The following is a 26,121-nucleotide window of genomic DNA, read 5'->3' as shown; positions in this document are numbered from 1 at the left end:
TTTAGACCGCTGGACCACTCGGCGCCCTTACATTATTGGTTTTACCCTAAATACCAACCAATGTTTTTGTTACTGGATCTCAATGTGTGTACATGCATACTGTATGTGTGTGTATACTGAAATGCAACATATCTAAAACAATTTTTGGGTCCCATGACTTTTGACATGTCTCGTGGCAGCTAAACGAACTAACGATGCACACTTATCTTGGCTTGACTGACTGAATCTGGGGTCAGAGGTCAGTCATGATACTTTGATTTCCCAGCACTACTCCTTTTCCCTTTTCAGGTTACTCTAGGCCTAAATGCAGTAGGTAATTTTTCTCTCTTCACATCTTTTCTGGTCGTACCCTATATTTCTCTTTTCTTCCTGTCTATTTTGTTGTGTTGTGTAAGACCATATTGTGTGCTCTTACTACCCCGCTGTGGTACACACACAAGCACTGTCGGAGCATAATGCAATAATATGATTTCAAAATATGATTTAAGTCCAGGCTTCATCCACCCTAGCCAAATCCCAAAATGAGCTCTGCACACTAATCCAAATTTTATCAGAATAGCGAACAGACACACACACTCAGATCTGTGAATGATTCTCTGTGTGACTGTCGTTCTCATTTCCATGTGAAAGGAGCTTGATTACACTGATAGGAGACGTAACAGAATGAACAGGAAAGCGGTGAGAATGAAAAGGTGTGAGATTACTGTAAAGAGAACTTGAACTTGAAAGAGCTACCTTCTGCATCCACTCACTGGCCACTTTATTAGAAACCCCTAAATTGCGCTTTCAGTCATATACGCATACATGCTTCTTAGGCTACAGATATACTTGATGATTGTCTATGCACTGCATAGACCAGGGGTGTCAAACTCATTTTGGCCGAGGGCCACATTGGCATATTGGCTGTCCTCCGAGGGCCAGATGTAACTTATAAATATAAGAAAATGTAACCAAATGTAATATATGTAAATGAATGTAATTACTCCTTAATGTTAAATAACTCTCAATATATTATTTATTCAATCAAATATTACAGTTGCATGGAAAAAATGTTTGCTTGTTGCTCTATTAACATAAATCCTGTTATGAAATCCAAAAACTCCATCAATCAAGAACCAAACTATACAAGTGAATAGAAATGACATAAAATACAAGTTATATTAACTTTGATCAAAACGTTTGATACTGAAAAGAGGCTTAATAAATATAAAATCAAAAATTGTGAGCTGTGACAGATTTAGCATTTCCTCATCCAACCACTAGTGGGAGCTGCAGCAGCACAAGCCCACAGTCTTTACTGAGTCAGAGCTACAGCCCAGCCACGGGCTACAGGACTCAGCTGAGCCAGTCTGGAGCGTTTTTAAAATTTTAAGTTCTTCTGTGTATGAAATAAAATAACCCCACTAACCGGATAATACAGCTCTCTACAGTTCATATTTCAGCCCAAGCAGCTAACAGCAGCAGTTTAGAGCAGCCATCCCGGAGTCACTGCTCGGATTACATTATAAACAGGTCAGTTAGCGCGCTGCTAACCTCAGGATGTTTATAACTACGGAGTTTAGTGGACACACCACGGCTGCAAGGTTAGACTGTTGAAGAAATCAGTAAAGGCTGGTTAGATAAGTGATTCACCTCCTCGTCCTTTGCTGAGGCGAAACTGCGACTAGCGATGTCACAGTGATGTTTATTAACCTCATTAAAACAGATTTTATCAGCTATTGTCTTATAAATATTTACACATAATTTATATCTCTTCTAAAAAGCGTTTATTTTCGTCAGTAACACAAAATGCATACCGGTCTTTCGCCTTGAAGCACAGCCGTCCGTCTGCATCAACTTTTCTTTTTCTGGATATTATGGGATAAACATGTCTCAATTCCACCCGCGAAGTTACACCTTCCCTCCGGCAGGGTTTCCACATCAATGACTACACTGCCGTGTAGTGGCAGTAAGCCGTAACTTTGCGGGTAATACAATCGACAAGCATTGTGGGAAATGTATTTTTTGGTCAAAGAACGCTTCTGACCTATTTATTATAGACACTAAGATTTTACAAGCTCTCGCGGGCCTTGTGTTTGACACATGTGGCATAGACAATGGGCTGCATTGCAGACGTGACTATATGCATACTTGCCTACAAGTGTTAATGAAAGTTTTTACTAGCATTAGCAGCAAGGCTAATCAGACTGTCTAGGTTGCAGCAGCATAACGTAAACCCTGCAAAAGGGGGCGTTCATGTACATGGCTCTTTACTGTTTATGTGCCTGGTAATATTTGTTAATTAATTATTACATTTTTTACTCTGACACATTTTCCAGTCTAGTGACCCCTCCAAAGTCTGCAACCCACAATTAGAAAAGCCCTGATCTACACTACAGGTAAAAAAACAACATCCTTGTTTTTTCAGTGTTCCCCCATCAGGGCTGCATGGCCCAAGCATGCCTTTTTTTTCAAATTTTAACATCTTGGCAATGACTTTCTTAATGCCACACCTGTTAGCTACAAGATTTCTTTTCATATCTGACAATAAAGTTGGGTTTCATCCAAATGTTTTGCAAAAGTTCTGCACAAAAACAAAGAAGGAAATGAGGTTAGAAGTAGTTAGTGTCTTCAGGTGTGCAGGTAGGAAGGAGCTGTTCTGTCATCACTTTGAATTTGATACGAGCAGCAACTGGTAGCCAGTGGAGCTCAATGAGCAGCGGGGTGACATGTGCCTGTTTTGGTTGGTTGAAGACCAGACGTGCTGCTGCATTCTGGATCATCTGGAGTGGTTTTACTACACATGCTAGTCGATAGGATACTACTATTTTAGTTTGGCACACAGTGTTGGACCATTCAGAGAGCTCATCATTTCCAGTTACCTGCCACCTGTGTCAATTACTAAAATAATTACCACTGATTTATACAAGCTGGACACTTGTGCAGAGTTAAAAGTAGTGGTAATTTTTTTTAAAAAAGGTATACTATAAGTGTAACAATAGTTTAACTGTTGTATATATGCAGTATGCCAAGCAATATGAATAAAACTAATGAAACAGTATGTCATTTTGTTTTTCACAATTTGACTTTAGTAATATTCTAACATTTTCAAAATGTGCAAAAACCTGGGTGATGGAACACATTTTTGACACTTGATCCAGTGTTGAGCCACCTATCACACAAGCTGTTGACTCTGGGAAACTTGTCTTATGATGCTGTCATACTTCTTCCTGTACCAGAACCCTTCAATTTCATGATTATCTGCTCAGACAATATTTCTATAGAGGGTAACAGACAAGTTGTGTGTGTGCATCTGAACATGTGTGTCAGCCATGGTTGAAATTTTATGCTGATAAATGCATTCATTTAGAAGGGGTGTCCACAAACAATTGGACATATAGTGTATGTATACATAAATGTGCTTTTTCTTTTCTCCATATATTTCCCATCTTCTCTCTGAGCATCACTACAGATTGTGTTCTGCTTTCTGTAGAAGAGGAACAGCCGGCAGGGCTGAAGGAACTGAACAGTCTCACAGGGCCATTTTGGCAATTTCAGCTTTCTGTCTCTCCAACGCCAGCCGCTCGACTTCACTCCCTCTGACTCGCTGTAACCAGTTTTATCACAGTGCAGTTCAGGCTGTCAGCTTCATATTTAACTTCACTGATCAGACGGCTGAGATTTAAAGGTTTGAGTTTTAATGGAAAAAGATGTTGTTAAATTGAAATCTAGATATACTGTACTTTGTAGATAAAAAAATTCTTAACAGGTTGTAAACCCAAGCGTCAACATCGGTAAGAGGCCGATATTTCATGTGCCTCAACATTTAACACATCCAGTGACTGCTGTTAAAAAAAAAGTTAACCCTGTGAGAATCTATCAACTATTTTCATTTCACTGTGCAGGCTCTGTCATCAGGAGGTCACAGGTTTGTTCTGTAGTGATGCCACTGCCATCCGTCAGTTAAGCTTGAAATATACTTCACGCATGGATGTGAACCCAGACATCTATGCTCATCTACACTTCGCAAACTGGGTATCATGCGTAGCTGCATTCAAAAATGTAATACATCGCTGCCACTATGATCAGAAGATCGCTGGTTTGAATCCTGTTCATGTAGCTTGCCATTGGCTACTGGAGCCCTGAGAGCACAACTGGCCTTGCTCTCTCTCTCTGGGTGGGTAGATGGCGCTCTCTCCCCACATCACCGCGAAGGGTGATGTCGATCAGCACAAGGCGTCTGTGAGCTAATGTATCGGAACCGTGTCACTGGGCTTTCAACCGAGCGGTGATGCTACTCGGCAATGCTGCATCCACAGCAGTTTGAAAAGAGGCGGTGCTTGATTTCACATGTGTCGGAGGAGGCATGTGCTAGTCTTCACCCTCCTGGTTTTGGGGCATCACTAGTGATAGGGGGAGTCCTAATGAGTGTGTTGGGTAATTGGCCTTGTAAATTGCGGAGAAAATGGGATAAAAGTTAGAAATAAAAATGATTTGTCCTCTGTCATCTACTGAGTGTTTGAACAGACACACTAAAGTAAGAACACACATTAGGTTTGTACAGCAGGATTGGGCGTTTGTCCAGGCCTTGGTATTTGGGTTGAGTATGTTTTAGATGTAACTGCACTCTATCTGAGTGAGCCAGATGGTCCACCCTCTCCTCCATCCCTCATTGTTGATGATTCCAGCCAGCATGGGTTTTATATTATGTTTGCTGACATAACAGAATTAGCAGTTAGTGTTCTCCTCCAAGCATGTTGAGCTCCAGTGGTGTTGCATTAGCAGCAGTTTAGAAAGACCATGCTACTATTCCTTTTCCTAGCATTGGTAGAATTGTGAGGTTCTAGATTGTGGGGGCAGATGGGATTAACTAAATCTTAAACTAAGCCTTTTAAAATCTCTCTTTCTACTTAGGTAATGAGGTCTGCAGTTGGTATAAAGGTAGACTGTATTCTGGTTCTCTGCTCTGTGTTACTTCACCACTTGTGATTGTTTTTTAAATGAAAGATTTTAAATGTCAGAATTCAGATATATGAGATATTGCGCCCTGACACACACACATACACACACACCCACACACCGATATTGATCAGGGCTGTCTCTTTAACAGCACTCTGGTGCCAGATCTGCGGTTTTGTCTGAACAAATGCACTCAGCAGGTCCTGCTCCAGAGGCCCTGCAGCACCCATAGTACTCCATCAGACACTGGAGCCGCCAGGAACACTAAGCAGGTCTCCATCCACTTATCTTAATGTGATTCTGACATGTTGAATGGAGAAGACTTGACGGAAATGTCAAAAATAAAATCTAAAATCAAATACAATCACCAATACCGCTTGAGGAACTTGCTTTAGGAACCATGACCGACAGCAGCAGGTGGCAGTGGACTGGCAAAGAAATTGAAACCCATATTGGCCTCTATATGCTCATATGATGTAAAATACAGCCAGACAGTTAATATGACAGCAACGAGAGACCCGCGCCGCATTAAACACCTCCTTCCAGATTTCTCATGCGTGTTTTCATCAGCAGGACGAGGAGTTTTAGTCTCTCGTACAGAGCTGATGGAAAATCAGCCTAATTCACATCACGTTTCAGTTACTCTCTCTTCAGTTTAATGTAATGTGATTAATGGTGCCGCAGAGTCTGGCTTAATGACCTCTAATTCCTTACATTTATCTACAACCGTACTGTCAGACATTACTGCACTGTTTCACCAGCATGATTTATGAAACCAATCTGTAATGAATAATTAATAAAACAAGAAATTAAAAACATGTAGATGTGGATTGTAACTGTGGAGTTCGCAGAAGCACGAGAAAGAAACTACATTAAAGTTAAGTAGTGAGAAAAAGACATGATGATATAGCAACAACTAAGTATACAGTACTGGGTGGGCAGTATTTCAGTAAGTAATGTACTAAAATAGGTGTGTAGTACACCAAGTAGTATGGACTACAAGGTGTGCAGTAGTCCAGTAAAGTGTGCAGTATTGTTTTAAGTATGTAGTATTCCAGTTAGTATATAGTACTAGAATAAACGTGTAGTACTTCAGTTAGTATATATATATATATATATATATATATATATATATATATATATATATATATATATATACTAGAATAGAATACACTACTAGAATACAATACAATATTAGATTGCAGTCCTACATGTCTAGTAATCCATTTAAAATATCATACTAGAATAGACATGTGGCACTGCAGGTAATCTACAGTAGAAAAGAATACAGTATTATTGTAAACTGTATACCTGTGTAGTATGTCGTACACCAGTGTGTACATAATGTGTAATGTGTCATTGTGTAGTACAAATTACTTAATAAATGTTTAGTATGTTTGTAGTACAATAGTATATGTTATAGTCTACTATTAGATGTGCAGTGTGTATCACAGCAGTAACTGAGTAGTGCACAGAACAAAAAAGAATTGTAGTACTGCAGTATGTTTGTAGTATAATATACAGCTCTGGAAAAAATAAGAGACCACTTAAAAATTATGAGCTTCTCTGATTTTACCAAACTGAAAACCTCTGGAATGTAATCAAGAGGAAGATGGATGATCACAAGCCATCAAACCAAGCTGAACTGCTTGAATTATTTCATCTGGAGTGGCATAAATTTATCCAAAAGCAGTGTGTAAGACTGGTGGAGGAGAATATGCCAAGATGCATGAAAACTGTGATTAAAAACTCTTAAAACTTTATAAATATGAACTTGGTTTCTTTGCATTATTTGAGGTCTGAAAGCTCTGCATCTATTTTATTATTTCAGACATTTCTTATGTTCTGCAAACAAATGCTTTAAATGAAAATATTTTTATTTGGAATTTGGGAGAAATGTTGTCCGTAGTTTATAGAAAAAAACAATGTTCATGTTCATTTTACTCAAACATATACCTATAAATCGATTCAGAAACTGAAGTGGTCTCTTATTTTTTCCAGAGCTGTATATATCTTTGAGTGTATAGCCCTTTTAGGCTGTGGATTGCTGGGTCATAAACAGGCTGTAGGTTGTTGAGTGATTATCAGTTTGCTTACCAGGCCTGAGCTTTTCTCCGGCTCATGCTCTGTCTCAGCCACTTAGAGTGCGGCGTCAGGTGGTAGATCAGCTGCCTGCAGATCTTATCTGATGACTTCAGCAAGTCCGAATCCTAGCAAAGAGAACAAGAAAGCGAGCCTTTACTTAAAAATGATTCACAACATAATGGCAACATAAATCCTTATAACTTCAGAAAGAAGGGGTGGGGCAAACTTTTGTAGACTTAATGAGAGGATAATACTGTATGTCAAAGTGCTGTTTTTTTTGTAACTCCCAAAAACAGTTAAATCAAAACAGGCTGTAGTTGTAAATGGTTTAGTATGGACAGCAACATATAAAGCAGAGGGGGCCACACTATTAGTACTTTCCATCAAAAGAACGCTGATTTTTAAACCAGTCTGTTCGAGCTTATAAGAACCGTGGTGCTTTTTTTTAGCAAACCAGACCCTGTTTCTAAGGTTTTTAGTGGAACCGTCAAAACGTTACATCATACATCATCAACAGAGTACTTAGCATAGCGACAGTGAACAAAAGCATTTACGGTTCACACTGAAGAACCTAATATTCTTCAGTTCCCGCTGCAAACCAATGTTCCTGGTTCTGGAACCTACTTTTGTTGGTGGAAACGTAGTGATCCAGTTTAAAATTAGTTTCTCGAACCAGAACAGTGGTGGTTCCACATGGGTGAAAAAGCACTATATGTGTTGTGACAGGTTCCTCCTCTATAAATGTATTCGGTAGTATACATGGGTTCTTGTGTCGCAGTAGAACTTCTGTTGGTTCCACCTGAACGGGCTTGCCATTTCACCTTCTGGTAATGATAAGTTTCAGTTGCTGGTCAATAGTCTGTCCCTCCTTGAACCAATATCAGTATGTTCTTATTACTGCCTTCCAAGACCCCCCCGCAGGCCTTAAAGCTGGTTGGGAGACCCAGTATTCTTGACATAATGATTTGACATTGGTCAAAATGTCACAAGTCATCATGCTGCCCAATTTTTCCCCGTCCAAAGCATCGACTGCGAAAAACAATCTTTGTATTTTAATATTCAGTTAGTGTCTACTGAACTTTGATTTCTCAATTTGGTACGCTGATATTCAACTGAGGTAAACAATCATAATCCTTTTGCGAGGATGAGAACACAAATCCAGTCTGTAATCCTGAACAGGGGGCTGGATCTTCAGCTTTTGTTCAGGCTGGGAGAGTGAACGCTCAGTTGCCCGTGGGGGCTAGGGAGGAGGCGGCCGGGAGCAAGCTGTGAACCAGAACATCGTCACACTGTCACGGCTCTGGCAGCCAAATATAACCACACACACAAACACACACACACACACACACACACACACACACACGCACACACACAAACAACAAACTCATGCAGACAGTGAACAGCCACAGACTGGGAAACAACAAGATGAGTCAATCCAACTGTCTGTAAGTGAACAATTCTCAGAACTAAGAGGTGGAGGAGGCTTAAAGTGATAGCTCAGTTAAAATCATCTGGAAATGCCCATATACAAGTTGTGAGGTTTTAGCCCGAGTGCAGTTTTATCTGCATTTAAGATTCCTCAATCCACAGTGTTCTGCAAAGGTGTGAATTTTTTTATTTATTTATCATTCAGGTAGAAGTATGGATAATAGGATTTAAAATACATCTGTAGAAGCTGAAGTATCAACTCAAGCTTCTTTACTTAAGTAAAAGTTTAAAAATAAAGGATTCAAAACTACTTATAGTAAAGTATAAAAGTAAAAGTAATGTAAGAGGAAAAAATGCCATTAAGGACAAAAGCTTAGGCTGTGCCACAGGAGCCTATAGTGCAATACCCCCCTTCCCCAAAACACATTTTTCTAAAAGCGATTATCACAATAAGTTATATTAAAAATGCTAACAAATTTTGGATGCACTAGACTTCCTGTTTCAGCAGCATATACTACAATCAGATTGGTGGGTAGTAAACAGAACTGTTATAAAAAATACACCTACCTATCTCAAATGTACGTCACTGGTGGTGTTTCATAGACAAATTCTATCCATTTATTCCTTAGCTCTGGATTACTGGGCAGAGCATATAACACTGATGTGTTATTTGCACAAATAACACAGGAACAAACTGCCATGCTGTTCCTAGCACTGTTAGCTCCTGTCTGATTAGATGTGCCTGGCTGCTTGCCTTTAGCTCTGCCTAGGGGCGTTCATGAGCCAAGGTGGGCGAGGCCATGAATACTAATTCATGGGATGGCGTAGACATGGTATTTTTCCTGATCGACTCGTTTTTCTGAATATTTTCTTTTACTAGCTACCGCAGACAACGGAGGTTGAGGAAGAGTTTTTATGTGCAGCATGCTTATACAACTCAGAGAGACCTACTGTATTTCACAAAGAACAAGAAAAAGTGGATTTCAGTGGAAGAACACCTTTAAACATCTCTCCTTGAGCCAGGTATTTCTATGCTATTTCATAGTGAAAAACTACCAAACTATGTACTGCACACTGCAAACACAAGAAAATACATTGTTTTCAGAGAAACGCATATAAAAAATGACTTGCTGTCAATTTTACAATGTTGCCATTCTTTTTTTTAAGGCTTGGTTTTCTAAAGTGGTGAAGCGAGCAACACACAGAACTCTCTCTCTCTCTCAGTCTCTCCACCAGTACAGATAATCTTGCAGGACTGCAGTGTCTGCGTCAGCCAGTCATTAACTAACCCCAGTACCTAATCCTAGTAGATCTGAGGATCTGCTTCCCAGCCAAAGCTTTCCACAAAGAATCACCATGAGACACAGCCTTCAAGAGGTCTTACTGAACACCCCCGGCCCATTCACACACTGAATAATAATCTCTGCTGCTCTTAATCAGATCGGATCTCACGCTGGGTTCGGACAGTGGGGAGACGAGAAATCCGCGCCTGCTCTCGCTCCAGTCTCACTGATCCGTATCTACAGCTCCGTTTATTCATCTGTTCTTATCAGACACGGCCTCTGTGGGAAACGGAGCTGACATTAAGAAGATTAAAATAATGTGATCACAGACACGAAATCTTTAAAAACAGGAAGAGCTGAATGCTTCTGGAAGCTTCAATAAATTTTCTAGATTAAATCTTGTGAAAACTACAGTGGGAGCAAGTTAAAATAAGTTAGATGTATGTTGCTTTAATAACTAACAAAATAAAATAAAATAAAGAGCTACCTGTTGCAACCCACTTCTATAAGCCTGTTTTTACCTGGTATTAACATGGGTTTTATTTGTGGAAAGTATCTGGATATAATTTAACACAAAATAAGTCCCTAGCATGACCAAATACGGCCCAATTTCCCATTTTCAAAAGTTCCCACAGGAAAAAAGGTCATCAATGCATGCTTAGTTTCCATTTTTCTTCCTGCAAACAATGGTTTCTCATTAAAACTGTCCTGCTCTGGGAAACTGTGAGCAGTTTAAAGTAATAGTGGAGGTTCTACAATGCAGTGGAACAATAGGTGGTTCTTACATTCCCACAACAGCTTTATCAGCAAATGCAAGCAGGACGGTTTAAACCACAAAGGAACAGACTCTGTAAATGTTCCCTCATTTACTGGTAAATATGGAAGGTTGCCTGAGTGTGTGTACATGCTGGACCATTCGGAGCCCCTGCCCCTGGCTTTTAATGCGGCCTAGTAAAATTTAAAACATAATCCAAACTATGGACAATATATCGCAATACTGTATATGGTTTTAGCATCTTCATCACTATGTGGACATGTGCATTAATTAGTCACATCACAACATGTGCAATGTCATAAAATAAAGAACTCACATAACACATCATGCTACAACATGCTTGATACCAAAGGAAATTTGCACTATTCTCATTTTCTATTAATCACCGAATATCTATTTTATTACTATTTTCCATTCAATATTAATATCATGACATTCTTTTGAATTGTGTTAAACATTCCTGTTTTTTTCATAGATATGCACTGAATTTTTTTTTTTTGTGTGTGTCTGAAACCAAAAATGAACAAAATGAAACTTTAGGCCGAAGGCTGCATATCAAATACTGAACTTTTTTTGCAGGTTTTAATTAACTCAAACAACAAATTATTGCAAAGTCAGCTTTTTTCAATATCGTGCAGCCATAATCCAAACACAAAAAAAATGTTAACCCCAGACGTAAACACACTCTATGTTTTATGAACGTGGAGACTTACAAGAAGTACAATGTCATTTTCTGGTTTCAGCTGTGCTAAGGTAAATATTTTACACTTTGCACTTGTATACAATCATTCTGGCATTTTAATTCATTTAAACACTGACCAAAAAGTAATGCACCAAGAAGAAGAGAATAGTTGTCGAAATCAAACAAAACTTAATTTGTGTGATTGTAATGATGATATATGTTAGTGAGCCTTGATACAATTTAAGAAACAGGATGAACAAGGGCATTTGGAGGCATACACATCGGCCCACAGATGTTGCAGCTAGGACTGTAGATCCTGCAAACTTATATATGACCAAAGCAGTCATAAATGCCAAGAAAATTTGCAAGGCGACAGAGCTTTTTCTGGGAAACCCTTGCTGTGTGTGGGCAAGCATTATCCTGCTGAAAAATGGCAGTTGTAAACCAATACATTACATGCGGCCGTAGGATGTCCTGCACATATTGTTTAAAATCGGTTAAACGTGTGTTGTAGTGGCATATTAACCATCTCTCACCATGAGGTACACTACCCCAAAGTAGCCTCTGTGTTTTCTTTCCATATGGCAGCAGGGGACAACCTTTTATGCATTATTTTGGAAAGACCCAGTGTCTAATCAGACCACACTTGTAATCATTTACGTATCTGTTTGACACATAACATAAAATGCTGAGTTTTGCTCCAATCTGGGTTATATCCTTTTTGTCAGTGAGTATAGCAAATCTTAAATGCACACCAGCTCTGTGTATCCTGGAAAGCCTAGAGATCAAACAAGAGTACACAATCAGTATCCCAATTCAAACAGACTCATTCACATCCACACTCAGCCGTACCTTCTTAGGACACTGCATGTCTTTGGCGAGGCTCAGGAGCAGCTCGTGAGAAATGGGGTCCACCAGGTTTAGGAAAGCAGCGTTCTTGTAGAGGATATCGTTCAGGGACGTTCCCTCTAACCCCAGGTCCTACGAACAAACATAAAAACACACAGTGTGTTTTACATCAGTGTTCAACATTTTTGTTTATCAGTCAGTTCAGAACAAATAACCCCTTTAAAAGAAAAGACATTATTTAAACTTAAACTGTATGGGATATAAAGTGTTTTAATGCATCTGTAGAAGTAGAGTTATGTGTGTATAGAACTGGGAGTGTTCTATCTGTAGAAATACAGTGATGGAGTGATATTCGTGTAAGAGTAGAGTGATGGAGTGAGGGAGACTGGGCTGTAGAAGGAGTTCCTCAGCGTTATTAATATTCAGGCCCGATGATTTTATCCGTTACAGTCGGCGATTTCTGGTACAGGTCTTTGCACTCACTTCTGCTGGAGTGTGTGAGCTTTAATGTGCTTAGCTGCAGGCTAACTGTGCTACACTGGGGACAGGACGCCCACACAGATCCACCTCACAGTCCCAAATGCTCTCTCTCCCTCCCTCAATCTCTCGAAGGCACTGAATACACCATTTGCTTCCTGTTTTTTACATTTTCTCCCCTCTATCCAAATTACCTCTCTCTCTGTTCTTTATTTCTGCATGCATCCCTATTATTTCTTGATGTCTGTATCTTTCTCCCCATTATTTGCCTCTGTCTCTCTACCCTTTCTTTCTCAGTGTACCTCTTTCTCTCTGTTTTTCTCCTTCTGTGTCCCTCCCATTTCTTTCTTGGTGTAGCCATCTCTTCTCATTCTGTCTCTCCCCTTTTTCTTGGTCTTCCCATTCACTCCCCATTTCTCTCTTTCTACCCGTACCCCTTTTTGGTTTACCAATTCTATTCTATCTTTCTGTCTCTCTCTCTCTCCATTCTAACATTTTGTCTCATTGTGGGTGTACCCATCTCTTTCCACATTCTGGCCTTCTGTCTTCTATTTTTCTTGATGTGCCCATCTCTCTCCCTTTTCAATCTTTCTGTTTCTCCCCTCTTTCTTTCTTGGGATACCCAGCTTTCTCCCTATTATATCTAGTCTTTCAATCCCCCATTCTTACCTTCTGTCTTCCTCTTTTTTTCTTGATTTGGTTGGATGTGTGGGCATATTTGCAGTTCATACTGTCTACACTCTGGTCTGAACTTAAGGCCTCGTTCTTAGTCTGCCAATGGTTCCATAAGATCCTGACTGGGAAAGAGCATTCATTCAACTGAGACCTTGAAATAGCTCACTGCACATTTCCGTACTTCAGAAAATGGAAGATCACTACACATCTGTGTGCATTCCAGAAAGTCCAGAAAGAGCTGACAAACAGAGCCAAGTACACATATAAGCTGATTCCAATACAAGACTGTTTTGAAAACAAACGTAAAGGAGCTGAGGTACACCGTAGGCTCTATTAGTCACACTGACCCCTTTAACTCAGCGGTAATGAAAAGCTGCTGACTGAAAATGCTCTGGGCTGTGATGTCCCTGTGACCTCCATCTGCCTTAATGGACACAGATCAGCACAGTTCAGCTGCTGCAGGAGAGCCTGGACACCCAGCTGACACTGTCAGGATGGTAGAGCTTCCACCAGGCTGAAAGTGTGGACATCCGACAGCTGGAGGATACAGTGCCTTTACAAGGCTACTGGTACAAAAGCTCTACAGCCTGGAAATAACATCGCATTGAGTGAAATGTAGGGCCATTTCAAAAGAAATTTGTGCACAGTGAGAAATATTCAAAATAATATTTAAAAATTGTCAAACCTCGGAAATGTCCAGATTTACATTACAAGCGTCACCGCTCTTTATTACTCAAATGCAATTAGTGAATGAATGAGCAAATTTTTTTATAATATAAATGTTTATGTTGAAATTAGAATAACATCACAATATTTTATGGTATTTTCGTGATAACGATACTCTTGACAATATGGCAAAACACAAAAAATTAAAAAAATATTTCAAGAATGTACTACTACAACAAAAGTTTAATAAAATGTTATTATTGCATTGCATTATTATTATGATGTCATGATACTAATAATGCACTCCAAATATCTCAAATTATTCAGGATTAAGTAAAATAAATGATCTGTCTTTAGTAGAAGGGAAATGAGAACAGTGTGATTTTTTTCTTTTACTAAAAACAGCAAACAATTGTAGTACTCTAGTGTGATAATCAGGGGTGGGTGACATGGCATAATATTGTTAATGATATTTAAAATGTTGGCGATATTATTGTGCACGATATGATATGGCACACCCCTAGTTGAAATATGTTTCATATTTGAAATATAAGAAATATATATTTCTATATTGAGATCAAAATTAGTAAAGATAATCATAGATTTTCAGGGGTCTTGGTTGAACCAATGACTGTTTAAATAAACTGAGTCTGTGCAGTGGAGGCCTGAGGCAGAGACGGGCCAACTTATTTAGGAAGACCCACACCTTTTTTCCAGACCCAGGATCTCAGACCGCCTTCATTGAGTTTACACTGCAGTGTGAATGACCAGAAAGCAAGGGGGATTTTTATCCTGGATGCCCAATTATACATTTGCCTAGAGTGCTGGCTGAGACTGAGTAAAATTACTACCAGGTCCAACATATCTAACTACACTAACATTAGCCAACTGTATAACAATTAATTGAATCACATTGGCCACATTTTAAGATTCATAATCAGTCTTAACATAAAAAATGCAAACAGCTTTGTACAGAGTGTGATCACTAATATATATATAATCAATAATACTGGATTAACTTGCTTAGCTTAAAACTCAATGTCAATCACTACTAGCTCCCAGTAACATCCCTAGCTTCCTACTTTCTTTCAATATACGGTAATAGAATGTTTTAACCCTTGTGTGGTGTTCGGGTCTGTGGGACCCGTTTTCATTTTTCATCAAATGATACTAAAAAAATATTTTTTCTAACTCAAACTCATTGGCATTGGCTCATTTTTTGTGAAAAACATATATCAACACACATTTTCGATACACACATACTGTACACCCCCCCCCCCCCCCATTTATATTACATACAGTATGTTTGGCTAATAAACATTGTTTCATTTGTAAATGTGAAACTAAACAAATTTTCTACTCATATCTTGAGTTAAATTCGTTTTATTTTATATTTTATTAAAAAACTAATAAAAAAAGTGTAGCACTTTTTGAAAGAAATGTAACATAAGAAAGGTAAAGGGCAAATATTAACCATGTAAGCTGTTTATATTGCTTGCAATGTAGGTAAAGCAAGCATGTGTAAAGCATTTTAATGTAAAATTGCTTAATTTTGCTGAATTAAATACAAATAACAAAGTAAACGAGTAACAAAAATATGAACACCACACAAGGGTTAAAAGCTACTATGGGATTTCTAAGGGCAAAGAAAGCTGGGTCAATATTAGTACAAGAAAAACTATCTGTTGGAATCCAACAATAGTTATGGAAAGAGGAGAGGAGAAAATGAAATGGATACTGCCTGTTTTGTCATTAAAAGATATACATCATACTGCAACCAGCCAGCAGAGGCACTAGACTCGTGGTGGCTTCACTTTTGAGAAGACAGTGCACTCGCCCTGCTTTTATTCTGTCACTGGGGTGCACCAAGTTCTATCTGCACGTCAAAATCATTAAACATCACATGGATTAACCACATGCCTCACGAACATCCAAAAACGCCTGAATCCCAAACAGCTCCCTGCTCCCTAGTGCTGTTCTATGATTCATGAAACTACACCCAAACAGAGCAAAATAAGTCTGGCAGAGCTCAGTACACACAGACTGAATCCAAAACAACCCTTTATTAGGCATACAATGCTCTTTTTTGGTACATAAGCCCCTACTGACACAACCGCCGTAGTGTACTGCGTTGGGAGGAGAATCATTTTGAGATCTAAAGAGCAGTAAAGAAGATGATTTGATCAGCTGGTCACTGATAATGTGAGACGAATTAAAGTAAAGCACCAAACACACAAATTCTGATTTGAATGTAAATTCTAATTCTTGTAATGATTGCATAGCCAGGATTCAGGTGTATATGTGATCTATAGACCCACCCTTTTTGAAAATATGCAAAAAATCAGATCAGACTGATAATGTGAAAAAATATTAGGACCAGGCATCCATTTCTCACTCCAAGACTTTGAGAATAAACTTAACAGGTCTGAGAGTTAAAGAGGTTTTAATTAAACAGAATAGAAAGAATAAAGGTTCACATAAAGTAGAAGGTGTGGTGGAGAACACAGTCAGGTCAAATTGCCTTTATCAGCTGTTCTATTACTTTAATAGTAATATTCAAGCCACATTTACCCTCTTTTCGTTTTATTTTCCAGTCATTCTGACACAGCACAAAAATCACCACTTTTTAGTTTTAGCAAAACTAATAGACAACCAAACATAGTTTACTGCAGACTGTTATTCAGTGGATGATTCAGATTGTTCTTAAGTACTTAAATAAACCATATAAATTAGGGATGTCAGGATAACAGAAGTGTGGTAGTAATACCACTGAACCTGTAATACCATGATAAAAAAATAAAATAAAATAAAACAAAGAACAGTAGATACTGTGTTTTTAAAAAATCGACACAGTATTATTACAAAACTTTGATATATCAATATTTTATATATCTATATATTTAGATAGCGTATCTATACTGTCCGTACTAACTAACGTCATATATCATACTAGCTGTTGTAGTTTTAACATAGAAAAACTGTAGTTTGTTGTAGTTTTTATAACAGAGACCTAGTATCATCCCATTTTTTCACCAAGATTTTTGGAATTAACTTGGAATTGAAGTATCAGTTCTTGTGATAATTAGAAATGTTAAAAAAATAATAATAACAATAAATATAAAAAAAATATTTTTGAAATATTAAATGCAACACTGTAATATAATATCATCTGTGCAGTCAAAAAAGTGTCAAATTTGCAAGACATCATTTTAGTAGCACTCAGGAAGCTTAGGTTCAATAACTTTGTTCTTTTAAAACTTGTCAGAGCTGGAACAGTTTTGTTTACCACAGAGTAAGGTGGCGGCAGCTTTAGATTATGGTGATTCATGTTTCCTCAAAGAGAAAAAACAGCTTATATATGTGATGACGCACAGCCTCAGAGACGTGTGCAGTTTGTAACTGGTGCCCTGGCACAGCACTTCAGAGATTAGTGATTTTGGTATTTAAACACTGGAATGGTTAACTGAGTACTTAAGCAACCGTGTACTCCCCACTTCAGATGCTATAGCGAGTCACTCTCTAGATTCCAAAATGACCTTCGCTTCTCTTCCAGTGCTGTCACTGCCGGACACTCAGTCTCGCTCCAGTTGCGTTAATTTGCTGACGGCAATTCTAAACATGGTACCCCTTTGAATTTGCTTCTGTGCTGATGCACTGCGCGTCTGCATGTTCATGGATACGTCATTGTAATGAAGTCATTGAGCTACTTTGCTGAACCCATTTCTGACACAGATGTGGAAATACACACACACACACACACAGCATGCAGGGGCAGGTTTGGAAGTCCTGGTGCCCCAAGCAATGTTTTTTCTCAGGGGCCCTGATCAAATGGATTCTTTTGTATACTGTAATATTGACTCTGACAACCTAGCTGTCTCAGGTACCTCATCCTCGTCAGACGTTTCATTTCTTGCTGCCGCTGCTTTCTGTGCTGGACTTCCTTTTCTTAATTTTCTTTCTGTTTTTGGGCACCGCTGGGACTGTAACTAATGTCAGCCTTGAGATTTCTCTCTGGAATAATGGTGCTCCATCCAGTACTTTTGGGGTGAGTTGATGAGTTGGGGTTGTGTGATCATCCAACATCCTGACCAGCAATGCTCTAAAACCTTGTAAATTGCCATCCATGGACAGTAGAGACAGTTACTCCAACAAAAGCAGGATTAACTCTTTTTAATAAATGAATAAGTGTCCTAAAACTTTAGCTTGTAATAGTGTTCTACTGCCCACAAGTCAATCTTAATAAAGGTTTGACGTTCACGTAATTGACCCTGGAATGTGACAAAACACACACACACACACACACACACACACACACACACGCACAGAGCACATTGCTGGAACGGGTCTCCAGTGACACGGCGGTCTCAGAGCGGGCCCGCCGCAGCGTCGCTGTAGGTTGATTACACACACTGCTCTCTGCCATGAGCTGTCAAATCCTCAAAGTAATTAACTGCAGCTCTGTGTGTGTGGATGAGAAGAGAGAGAAAGTGAGAGAGAGAGAACAAGAAAGAGAGGAGATGGAAATGACCAAACAAGAGCAGAAAGATAGACTGTAAAAAGAGAGAGTGAGAGAAAAAGGAAGGAATGGAATTAGCCAGCAAACTGAATCTGCAAGAGAGAGAGAAATAGAAAGGGAAAAGAGAGAAAGAAGAATAAGAGGATAAAAAACAGAGTATGTGAGAGCTGCTGTGATTGGTAGGAGTGTGAGAAACACATCTGAAGGCAGCTTTTCATCTGCACTGCCTGCTGACTGCTGTTCATCAACTATAATAATATTCAAATACACACATATCTCTGACCCAGTTTACACCTGGTCATTTTATATGATTCTTATCTGGACTGTATCCTGATTAGCACTGCATTTACAATCAGAATTTAAATGTGTCTTCAGTTAGTCAGACTTAAATCTGAAACAGTGCTTTATCTGAAGGCGTAGGACAGGGGTATTTAATTAGAATTCAGTATGGTCCAGTTAGAGAAAATTTCAACAGGCCAAGGTCTGGACCATTTGTTAACTTGTGTTATAATTAAGTGCTATATCCTGTAAGGTTGTTTGAACTGAATGATGAAAAAATATATAATAATAATAATAATAATAATAATAATAATAATAATAATAATAAATGCCTCTCTGGCCAGATTTCATGTACATTCCTCGCCTGTCTCTCTCTCGGTCGCGCTCGGCGTGACTTTAGTTTTCGCCTGTTCTTGTTTTTCCGCTCGTTCTCGGGCTCCCTATCTCCTTATAAAGGCGTTTTTTCACGGCCGCGTCCCAATACAACAGCTGGAGCAGCGGGACCTCGACCCTGACAACAAGGGTTCGATCCGGCGTGAGGAGTGGTGTGATTTTTTTTTTTTTCTTTACCGTGTCTGCACAGATCTGATTGACTGAAGAGAGCGTTTGGTGTTCTTACCCCACACCTGATTGGTCTGTGAGTTTACTGCACCGCAAAGCACGTATACAATTAAACCCTTCTCAGTAGGTTTGGGTCCGCATTGGACAACGTTTGCGGTCCGCCCAGTAGTGACCTCTGGCGTAGGATATCTGGTAGACAGTATTTGTACAATCAGTTCTCATTTTTTAGTCAACAAGTTCGATGTGGAGAAATGGGCATCATAGGGGCATTTTCACACCAGCACTATTTGGTCTGGTTAAAACAGACTACAGTTCATTTGTACCCTTAGTGCAGTTTGATTAAGCAGGTGTGAAAACAGTAATCGCACTTGGGTGGAGATCAAAACAACCAGACCAAGACCACCTCTTCTGGTCCGGTTGTTTTGATCCCCACCCGAGTGCGATTACTGTTTTCACACCTCTGGTTTGCTTGTGCTGAGAACGTGATCCGGTCTTAATCCGACCCAGCTACCAAATATACTCCTTTTAATATAGATAAACTGCTGATGAGGCGCAGTTTAATCTGATATATAAACCAGATAACGCTAATTACCACAGCTATGAACGAACACTGTGTCTGTTCCATGCTGTTTACATGCGCGCTTTGTGCAGTGTTCACTGCTTGCAGCAGCGCAACTCCGTTCACTACGTGTAGACCTGTGCTGCATGTCTTATTAAACACACTGTGGAAGCACAGCGTTTCAGCATTCAGTGTTAAAGCAGCTTTAAACTGCACAGATATACACACTGGAACACAGAATTCTCCCTCTATATTTACTTTCGTGAAACGTGAACAAGCCACTTTGACAAGGGTCATATCATTATGCCCAGATGTTTGGTCAACTGTGTCTCCTTGTGCCACATGATAGTTATCCAACTGTGTATAGGACTGCATATCTGCAGAAGGTTCAGCATGCCCATGCTGATGACTGTCCACCATCTCCTACAATAGACACACAAGTGTCAGAAACCAACCTCAGAGCAATGGAAGAGGGTGGCTTGGCATGATGGAAACCCAAGTGCATGTGCACTGTTTACCTGTGAAAGGTGCCAAACTTACAAGATCTGCTGGAACGTCTTGGTGCCAAATACCACAGAATCCACCTTCAAAGGTATTTTAAAAGGAGCTGTTTTGGAAACATCCAGAGGAACAGCAGCATACAGGCAGGAGTGTTTTGGGTTGAATCATGGGCAAAGACATGGCACCAAATCAAAGTCTTGTGAGGTCAGAAATGTATTACCATTGTGACTGATGATAATAAGCGCAAAGCGAAGATGATGAAGGCTCAGGATGAAAACACAAAGTGACTCTGGGGAAAAACACCGCAGCGGCTTGTGTTCCAGTGCAATTGGAAATTAATGTCCTTTCCTTAACCCAATGAAGTGCTAAGCAGCTAAGCAGACTGGGAGTTCTTTTGCCTTAGGTTATAATTAATTGCATGAAACTGCAAGGAAATATGCTGTAAAATTAGCAGCATTTTATGGTTTAATACCAAGCATAGCAGCTGATGCATTTACTGTCCAACTTATACTCAAGGGTGAGAAGATGGTCTAAGAACTGTTTCTGCTTTTTTGTCCCTGTTGTCTTTGTCAGGTTTATTAGAAAGCAAGGTATATATACCTAAATTATGGTATTGTTATATACACTGAGGTGGGGATACAGTCTCTCATTAGGGGATGCCCCAAAGATGGGTTTAGGTCTTAAGATGCTTGGCCAGTACATCACCTTTTCCTTTAACTTCTTGTGCTAGGCAGCTGTCATCTTTGAGGTGTGTTTGGGGTCATTATTATGTTGTACTGTACACTGAGGCAGACCATCAGTCTCTCATTAGGGTAAATATATATTAATAAAACTGTAAATGTAGGCATTGCGATCTACGCTGAAGCGGAGCTAGTCTCGAATTGGGGTAAATATATATTAATAACGCTGTAAATGAAGGTATTGTGATATACATTGTTTTGGTGCTACAGTACAGCTATAGGGTGCATATGATTGTAGGTATTGTGACATACACTGAGGGCTGAACCAGGCGAGCTACCAAGGCAACTATAAAGAAACTTTTTTGTGGGCGGAGCCTTAAGAGGTCAACTACACTGTCTATTCTGTTTTCTGTAGAAAGAGACGCCAGGCTGGTGTCTTGCGGAAATGCATTTTCCAGCTTGGACTGGTATGGCTCACTTTCTGTGCCAATGCCACGTGACGAGCAGAAAGCCAGCAGTGAGAGCTTACGCTGCGAGCGACAGAGATGCGATGTGTCAGACTGAAAGCTCAGTTGCAGCTTTCTGGATGCAATTGCGGCGTGAGCAACCCTCAAAATGAGTCACTGAGACACAGTAGGAGGAGGACAGCCAGCGTAGCAAGCTTGGAGAACGTTCTGTCTGGTGTTAAATCACCTGTGGCACCACGACAACAATGACATCAAGTCACATTCATTACCTTTCCACTTACTAATATGTATGTGGCTGGTGTTCCTTCTGCTTCTGTATGTCTGCATGATAATGCTGTGATGCTTTAATGAAAAATCTAACTAAAATGATTGATCACTGGGCACTGATTCAGTCAGTCAGACAGCACATGTTTGGTACCTGATGGTGCTTCAGTTTACCGTAACAGATGCTAGCCTAATGCTGCTGACAAACTGGATCTACATGTAAGCACACACCCTAAAAACATTTGTCTCTAAACCTGTCTTTTAAAACTCATCTAGATCTTCATTAGTTTGGTAAACAGATAAACAGGAATGTACACTCCACAGAGCTGAATGCTGGAGTAACCAGAACCACTTTCACCTCAGCACAACGAAGGTATCTCGCAACGCAGTGCGGCCCAGACTGAGAGTGGAATAACAAACTACAAAGGTGGGGCGTTTTGAGGATTATAATGTAGTTTTAATTAAATGTGTAAATAAGTCCATGCTAAATCCATGCTGGTTACTGATAATGTTGTTAACACAGACCTTTGAAGCTAATTACGTTTTTGAGGGTGTATGTTTACACTACAGGGATGAAATTTGTGACAGTCTAGGTCCAGCGTTCTTCTTTTGTAAACAAACATATTTTGGCTGATCCACCGAATATATTAAATCAATAATCAATACTTCAATATCAATATTGCAGGCCCATTAACTGAAAAATGTTTTTTTTTTACTTTTACTTTTTAGAATTTGAACTGGATTAAAGGGTACAAATCCTGAAGAACTTTTAATCATGAATACATACTCTATATCTGCCTATTCAACCTACAAAAGTGTACCTCCCCCATTTATGCACAAGTTACACAGATATGTTTCAGAGCGAAACTGAAAATGGTTTTCCAAACAAATACTCTGTGATGAAGCACAGAAAGCGCAAGTTTGTTTACATTATCAACTGTTTGGTGAATGCTGACAAAAAAACACCCGATTGTACTAGAAAAAATGAAATGAATGCAGCATTCAGAATCACTATTTATACTTGGTATCAGCCTTGGCATTTGTTTGTTTACCGAAAAACTAGCTGCCTTTCATTGTGTTACAACATCACACGGTGTCTATTGTGGCTTTCTATGCTCTCAATATAGCTTTATTTTAATGTACTGCTTTCAAAATGCTGCATGTCATATTGTGGTATGCTCAAAAATCAATCAGTGCTTGGAGTCACAAATCACCTGTGTGTGTTCAAACACAGTGACAATTACATGCCTTTAATTTTGGGACCTGGTGTGGTGCATCCTGTGTGCTACATTTTATTGTGCATCATGTTGCATTCTATACATTACATTCTAGATGTGTTTTTTTAAACTGTTAAACCTATCTAACTTTAATCTACTTTAATCTAGTTTAATCTACCTATGTCTCATCTTTCTTCCCCTTGCTTACAAATTGATCTCTTCCTCTGGTCGAGTGTGTATTGATGGGAAGACAGGGTTGGGTGTCAAGTCTACACACTCCGCTGTATATATTCTTCTTGTAAGATAAAAACACTGTGTAATTTCGTGAGATTTATAAAATTCTAAAGCAGCAAAATTTTGCTGCGCTAGTATGTAACAGAAACAATGGATCTCATTTAAAGGTACAAAAATTAAAATGAAAAAATTTAACAATAAAAACAGTTACATACAATTTGTTAAACCATACCCTACAAATTTTATACTGTATAAATGGGGAAAATGTAGAACATGGGTCAAGTAACTTTTAAAAAAGCAAAAGATAATCTCTGACATTTGTTCTTTCTCACAGAGAGCTGCTTAATTGAAACTGAGAAGAGCTATTTCCATTTCCACATGTACACACATGCACATAGCCCATGCACATGCAAACACACACACTTATGTACACAAACACTGCACACACTGGCCTCCTGACCTGCTCCCCTTGTGTCATTTGTGTATGTTAAGTGCTCTGTACTCCTTTGTCTGTCACATCAACTTCACTGCCTGTCAGTCTGTCCAGTCTGTGGAAGAATCAGGTGCACTGAAATGTTCCCCTAAACAAGGTGACACACTGCAGCACCTCGGAGAGGAACGGCACGCTAGGCAGAACACATACGTGGAAAGCCTGCTCCGTGCCACTCCTGCTGGTGCAGCCTGGGAAACATTCACAGCCACACAGACAAGAAACACAACAACAAGGCATACTAGTGGTGCAGAATGCAAAACGCAGAAAGGGATGCATGTGTTTAATACAGTGTGATGTGTAAAATAAGTATACATGTGAAACATACATTGTTTAAATATACGTTTGTGAACAACCCTTGTAGTGAGTGCTTTCAATTACTTTTAATACACACAAATGAACACAGCTTGTCTAGTCCTTGCAGGGAAGTACAGCCAATAGAATAGGACTCTCTCTCATTCTGGAGCAGAATAACATGAACCTATCGGCAGTCTGCCATGCTAATGGCAGGTATAGATAGGCTATGGGTATGAAACTGTGAAACCATGGAACAGTGTTCTGTGGAATGATGGGGGTGCTCCATCCAACACTTTTAGGATGAGTTGTTTTGGTGGGAAACAGATGATGATCATCCAATCTCCTGATGATCCAAAATCTAGTAAAAAAACTTCCCTGGAGAGTAGAGACAGTTACTCCAAACAAAATCAAAATCAAAACTCCTTTTACTACCTTACCTTATTTTGGAATAAAAAATGAATAAGCAAGTGTCCAAATGATTTTGTCTATAGCTACAGTAGGTTACATATAGTAGTGCATGGGATGCTAGTCCCTTGGTATCATCAACAACCATTTAAACGCACTAAAATGAAGCAAAACAACAAATACAAACAACAGAATATGCAAAAGCAAAAGGAAGCCTAACCCCCCTTTACCTTCCTCAGCCTCCTCAGCACGTCCGTAGCCTCCTCGCTCTTCTTCTGCCGCAGAAGCTGCTGGATCTCCCGGATCCACGCCACCCTCCTTGCGTAGGGACTCGGGTCGCTCCGGCGGAGCATCCCTGAGAGTCTGTCCGGTCTGAGCAGCATGAAGTCGCCGCTGCCTCGGCTGCCGCTCCGCTCCCGCTCCCCGGTGCTGTCCAGGTGCCTCCGGCGCTTCGCCGAGAACCCGTCGTTGTCCAGACTGCTTTGGCGGCTCAGTCTGGAACCCATGTTCGCATATTCTCCCACACTATTTCCACATAAAACGCCTTTTATTCAATTTCCCCACCAAACAGCCCAACACTCAGCGGCACCTCGCTGAGGAGATAACGCCCAGACCAGCGCCTCTCCCTCCTCTCCTCACTCACACATTCAACTTGCCCAGATAACCTAACCTTACTCACCGCGTTATTTACATCGCTTTCTCTCTCACCCGCAATAAAAATACAACAAAATTAGCCTTAAAACAAACCCGAGGACCCTAAACTTACATTACTGAGGTAAAACACCATCCTAATGTTTGTAAATGTATGAAGCTCCGTGTGGTGCTGCTCGCAGCATCAGCTGAGCTGACATTCAGTAAACGACTCTCCTCCTCAGAGCAGCGGCGTGATTTATACTCATACTCTCCTCCACCCGTATTCCGGCAGGCCACGCCCCCTCCCTCCATCACCAGAAATGAGAAAAATAAATTAATTCTTATTAATTTAATATTATTTGACAGTGCTTACATAGCGTGATAAATACACAAATTTAAGATAGATTTAACTTCATTACAGTACAAGTACAAGAACAAATCTACCAAAGTGCATAAATTATATTAACAGTGAATGTAAGATCAGATATATGCAATACATTAGAAAAAAACATGTAAAATATGTTTTTTTTATTTATGTTATTAATATTGACATATGTATTGTTAATATAAACATTATTAATAAAATGTTTCTAAATCTGTCATTCATTTTTTATGATAGAAGTGAATGCATTAAATTACTTTTGTGCAAATACACACAGCTTGTCTTCTTGCAGGGAAGTTCTGCCAATAGAATAGGACTCTCTCACTCTGGAGCAGAATAGTGTGTATTTTATTAATAATTTAACAAACAAACAATAGGATAAATAACCATTATTTTAGTCATTTTTGTCATCTATGTGTGCCAAATTGCCAGCTGAAGTCTTCAGAAAATAAATCATTATTGCAGTGTATTCTGTGGAAGTGAGAAAATTGGTAAGTGAAAATTAGACGTTTTCCCAAAAATGTAGTTTAAATTTTTAAGAAAATGACATATACTCACATTTTTCTCTTAAAATCTTGCAAAATAAACCTTTTTCTAAAATAGTTTACAATCAATACACCAACAGTGTATTAATTATTAATATTTACCAATGATTAATATTGATTAATTGATTGACTTGACTTGATTACTAATTATTAATATTAATATTATTAATGTTGTGTTGACTAAAAAAATAACTTTTAAGCCTTTAAACGATAATTCAAAGTCTTTTTAAATC

The 26,121-nt window shown here is 39.2% G+C and overlaps 1 protein-coding gene across 1 annotated transcript in view; it reads right to left on the bottom strand.

The window, feature by feature from the left end:
* lrrc75ba (leucine rich repeat containing 75Ba) overlaps positions 1-25,194 on the bottom strand; it is a 50,309-nt gene extending 25,115 nt beyond the window's left edge. Inside the window, exons 1-3 of the mRNA XM_007247144.4 lie at positions 24,559-25,194; positions 12,044-12,172; positions 7,036-7,148 (exon numbers count right to left, since the gene is read on the bottom strand). Of these exons, the coding sequence (XP_007247206.3) occupies positions 7,036-7,148; positions 12,044-12,172; positions 24,559-24,834 (518 nt within the window). The 5' untranslated portion in view covers positions 24,835-25,194. The remainder of the gene's footprint in view (positions 1-7,035; positions 7,149-12,043; positions 12,173-24,558) is intronic.
* Between the last annotated feature and the right edge of the window lie 927 nt (positions 25,195-26,121).

This window comes from Astyanax mexicanus, chromosome 12 (genome assembly GCF_023375975.1).
Source record: "Astyanax mexicanus isolate ESR-SI-001 chromosome 12, AstMex3_surface, whole genome shotgun sequence".
Lineage (NCBI taxonomy): Eukaryota > Metazoa > Chordata > Actinopteri > Characiformes > Acestrorhamphidae > Astyanax > Astyanax mexicanus.
The sequence above is the reverse complement of the archived record's forward strand: the minus strand, read 5'-3'. Positions and strand labels throughout refer to the sequence as shown.